The sequence below is a fragment of the Gekko japonicus genome, unplaced genomic scaffold (genome assembly GCF_001447785.1).
Source record: "Gekko japonicus isolate JY-2015 unplaced genomic scaffold, Gekko_japonicus_V1.1 scaffold890, whole genome shotgun sequence".
NCBI classification, from domain to species: Eukaryota; Metazoa; Chordata; class Lepidosauria; order Squamata; family Gekkonidae; genus Gekko; species Gekko japonicus.
This window is the reverse complement of record NW_015167565.1, coordinates 104,398-109,252: the sequence shown is the minus strand read 5'-3', so window position 1 is coordinate 109,252 and position 4,855 is coordinate 104,398. Positions and strand designations below refer to the sequence as shown.

Here is a 4,855-nt window from a genome sequence, read left to right as displayed (position 1 = left end):
GGGGCGGCCGGAAGCGGGGGGCGGGGCTTCTTCATGTGCCCCGCCCCCCGTACCTCACCCGGGGGAACTGCATTCCCCTGCGTTCCCCCCCGAAATGACCTCTGTTCATACAACTGCTTTCTTCTTCCAGCTACCGCTGTGCAATGTCCGGAGTTCAGCCACTACGCGGTGTGCACCAGTAGCTGCCCGGCCACCTGCTCCGACCTCACGGCTCCCCTGACCTGCCCCACCCCTTGCACCGAGGGCTGCGAGTGCCACGAGGCCCACGTCCTCAGCACGGACATCTGCGTCCCGCTCCACCAGTGCGGCTGCGACGTGGACGGCCGGTATTACTCCATCGGGGAGTCCTTTTGGGCCACCACGGACTGCACCGTCCAGTGCTGGTGCGAGGAAGGCGGCGAGGTCAGCTGCTTCAACTCCACCTGCCAGGAAGGAGAAGTCTGCGCCGTGGAGAATGGCTACCAAGGCTGCTACCCCAAGCGGGAGACCTTGTGCCTGGTCTCTCAGGATCAAGTGCTGCAGACGTTCGACGGAGCCACGTTTGTTTACCCCCCGGACAACTCCTACACGCTGGTTAAGACCTGCCCGGACAGACCCAACTTCTTGGAAATTGACATCAGCAAGAAGAAGCCCGAGGCGAACGCTGATGGGCTACGGACCTTGAGGATCCAGGTTGCCAGGCAGGAGGTCAAGATAGGAGGCATAGACAACTCTGAAGTCAAGGTAGGCATTCCATCAGAAATGGTTTCAAGGGATTTATACCCCATGGCCCTTCACTACCCAAAGATGTCTCAGAGCGGCTTACAAACTCCTTTCCCTTTCCCTCCCCACAACAGACACCCTGTGAGGTAGGTGGGGCTCAGAGAGCTCTTACCAGAACTGTCCTTGAGAGAACAGCTCTTATCAGAGCTACGGCTTGCCCAAGGTCATCCAGCCAGGTGCAAGTGGAGGAGTGGGGAATCAAACCCGGTTCTCCCAGATTAGAGTCCGCGCACTTAACCGCTACCAGGGGTCATTTCGTAGAAAAAGAGGTGCAGAAGCTCATTAGCATAACTCATTCGCATAACTTATTTGCATATGCCACACCCCCGGACTTCATTGATGTCAGAAGGCAACACCCACCGCTCAGGCTCCACTGGACTGTTCTGGATTGCTAGCTATTGGGGGGGAGGAACGTGCAGATCTGTCCTCGCAGAGGAGGGAGAGCTTGTACCTGAATAAAACTTAGTCTTAAAGGTGCCACTGGACTCTTTTGGACTGGGGGGCCAGGGGGAGCTCTGTGACTTACCTGGCTTCTTCTTGCTCTGACTGAGGGCTGCTGGGAGCAGGGGGTGGGGCTTGTTGCATGTGCCCACCAATGTTTCCTCTAGGCTGTGCAATCTTGTGAGCAAGAATTCTACTTTGTGAGCGACTGGCATTAAAGTTGTGAGCAAGCGATCTGGCTACTGCATAAATTAATTTGCTCTGGAGACATCCTTCCTGAGCTAAGACAGAAATGTGTGAGCTAGCTCACACTAACTCAGCTTAGAGGGAACACTGGTGCCCGCCCCCTGGGCTCTTTACTGCCGGAGCTCCACTCCTGTGCGCTCCTGCAGGAAATGACCCCAAGTTCGGGGCAATCTGGGCTGTTCAGGCTACTGATTCCATACAAGGTAACTCGAAACGTTCACAGGTTTATCAGACGGAGTTCAGTGCAGGCTTCCGCAGGTGAAAGTTCCAGTGGATTATGCCCACAGTTATATAAAGCCAGTGGCCCAAGGTCTCTCTGTGGCTCTGCTGGAAGATCCAAGACGAGAGAGAGATGGTGATAGAAACAAAGGCAGTGTGCAGAGGAGGCAGAAAATCTTGGTTGTTAGTCACGCTACAGTCGCCCACCGAGCCAATGCTTAAAACCCAGGTCTAAAACCAGCAAAAGGGAAGGGTATTCTTGCGGAACATCTCCGCTGTGGTTGCTGATAATAAGGGCGGGCGGGCTCTTTTCATAAGTTAATCCTGCTGAGACCGAGCACCGTCTGAGGAAGGAAGGGGCAGAGTCTATCATTAGTTACATCTGCTGCTGAAATTCTCACCCCAGATGCACGGTCGTTGGGCGCTCTTAATGCGTGCGGAAGGAGGATGGGTGAAAGAGTTTCAGCGAGTGATCAAACGACCGCCGCTTGATCCCACGTTTGTTGGCAGTTAAAGTAATCAGATGCCTTTTAGATGCAGGGATTTTGTGTTGTTGTTTCTTGTTTTAATCTTCATGCTTTGAGAGAGAAAGAGGAAAACATCTCCCGTAGTGATCTTTACGTGAAGGGCGCTTTGATCCTTCCGTCACCCCAAATCCTACTGTTTGTCGTCTCTGAACTGCTGACGTAGTATGATGTGTTTCTGGCACAGAGGTGAACGTGCCGGTGTTCTCTGGCAGCCTTGGAGCTGAAATAGCTTTTACTGGCAACTTGAGGCTGCATTGCCGGTGACCTGAGGACATAATCACGTTGTGTTTGCCTGGAGGGTTTTGGCTCCTGGGGTGTGCTTTGCCATTTCCCATTATCATGTGGCTGGAGTCGCGTGCATGAGTAAGCAAGCTCACTTTATCAGTTCTGAGGGTATCTTTCTGCAGCACACAGGCTCTCTGCTCGTGCGGTCTGGATTCATGGAGGATAGGTGTGGCTATTAAACGTAGTGATCAAAGTGAACCGGCACATTCAGAGGCAGTCAACCCCTGAATCTCAGTGCCAGGAGGCAAAAGCAGAGAAAGGCCTTGACCTCTGTCTTGTTGTTGGCCAGAGGAACCGGTTGGCCGCAGTGTGAGACAGGGTTCTGGACTAGATGGACCACTGGTCTGATCCAGCAGGGCTCTTCTGATGTTCATACAAAGGCCTCTATGTCTTGTTGTTGGCCCTCCAGAGGAACTGCAAGCTCACTTTATCAGTTCTGAGGGTATCTTTCTGCAGCACACAGGCTCTCTGCTCGTGCAGTCTGGATTCATGGAGGATAGGTGTGGCTATTAAACGTGGTGACCAAAGTGAACTGGCACGTTCAGAGGCAGTCAACCACTGAATCCCAGTGCCAGGAGGAGGCAAAAGCAGAGAAAGGCCTTGGCCTCTATGTCTTGTTGTTGGCCCTCCAGAGGAACCGGTTGGCCACAGTGTGAGACAGGGTGCTGGACTAGATGGACCACTGGTCTGATCCAGCAGGGCTCTTCTGATGTTCGTATGAAGGCCTCTATGTCTTGTTGTTGGCCCTCCAGAGGAACCGGTTGGCCGCAGTGTAAGACAGGGTGCTGGACTAGATGGACCACTGGTCTGATCCAGCAGGGCTCTTCTGATGTTCATATGAAGGCCTCTATGTCTTGTTGCTGGCCCTCCAGAGTAACTGGTTGGCCGTTGTGTGAGACAGGGTGCTGGACTAGATGGACCCTCACTGGTCTGATCCGCTCTTCTGATGTTCATATCAGGGGAAGGCCTCGGCCTCTCTGCCCTGTTGTTGGCCCTCCAGAGGAACTGGTTGGCCACTGTGTGAGACAGGATGCTGGGCTAGATGGGCCACTGGTCTGACCCAGCAGGGCTCTTCTGATGTTCTTATGAAGGCCTCGGCCTCTCTGCCCTGTTGTTGGCCCTCCAGAGGAACCGGTCGGCCACTGTGTGAGACAGGGTGCTGGACTAGATGAACCTTCACTGGTCTGATCCAGCAGGGCTCTCCTGATGTTCTTAACGTGTAGTTCAGTGTGGCTGGAAAGGTGGCTGGTTGTGGCAGCCAAGTGGCCGAGATGGCGGGGATGCTGGTTGGTAGTGCAGACGTTCTAGCAAGGATTGATTTGTAGGGTTGCCAATCTCCAGATGGAACCTGGAGAGCTCCTGGGATTACAAATGACCTCCAAGCAACAGAGAGCTGGGAAAAAAATGTGCTATGAAGGGACAACTCTGTGGTTATGATACTCCAGTGAGGGCCCCTCCCGTCCCCAAGCTCCACCCTCCCCAAATCTCTGGGAATTTCCGAACCCAGAGCTGACAACTCTACTGATTTGTCAGCCTTGTATGGAATGTCTCTGTCTGCTGGCTAAGGGAAGAACCTTGGTAAAGGGAGTCTTGTTCGATCCAGCTTTATTGATGGAGGAATTGGTTGATATGTAGCGTTACCAGCAGTGCTCCCTCTAAGCCGAGTGAGTGTGAGCTAGCTCACAGTTTCTTAGCCTCCGGCTCACCCATTTTTTTGGTTAACAAAATTTTATTTTTCATTCATTGAGAATTCATATAGCTAACACACTTAATAGTTTCCATTACATTTCATTCGCCCTATTCCCAATACCTCCCCCCCTCCTCGGCTTCCCACAATGCTTTCCCCTTTTTATCTCTTTTTCCAGTATGACATTAAATATTCTCATTTTTCTTAACATTTAAATCTTTAGATAACAATCAGTTGGTTTCCTCAGCAGGGTACAATGCCACAGAGTCCACCCTCCAAAGCGGCCATTTTCTCCAGGGGAACTGATCTCTGTCACCTGGAGGTCAGTTGTAAGACCAGGTGTTATGGTACCCAAAGGTGCCTTTTATCAGTTGTGCTGTTGTCTTCCCTTCCGAATGGCTACGCTGGCCAATGCTACTTTCCCCTTGAGACCTGACTACTGTCGCACTGTTTATGTGGGGCAGCCCTCAGAAGCCAGAAACATCAGTGGGTAGAAAAGGCAGCCTTTGGGCCGAAGCTAGCCAACTTTGGAAGTGTTGACTTTCAACTTTGGAAGTGTTAAATATGATAAACATCTGGAGCAGAGGTCCATCGGTGGCTATGAGCCACGTGGTACAGATAAGAACTCTCAGTCTGGGGCAAGGGATGCTCTGTGTTCTTGGTGCCGGGGGGGGGGCGACGGGGGGGG

General features: G+C 52.6%; 1 protein-coding gene across 1 annotated transcript in view; it reads left to right on the top strand.

The window, feature by feature from the left end:
- TECTA (tectorin alpha) overlaps positions 1-4,855 on the top strand; it is a 130,334-nt gene that overhangs the window by 65,130 nt on the left and 60,349 nt on the right. Inside the window, exon 9 of the mRNA XM_015413812.1 lies at positions 131-723. Within this exon, the coding sequence (XP_015269298.1) occupies positions 131-723 (593 nt within the window). The remainder of the gene's footprint in view (positions 1-130; positions 724-4,855) is intronic.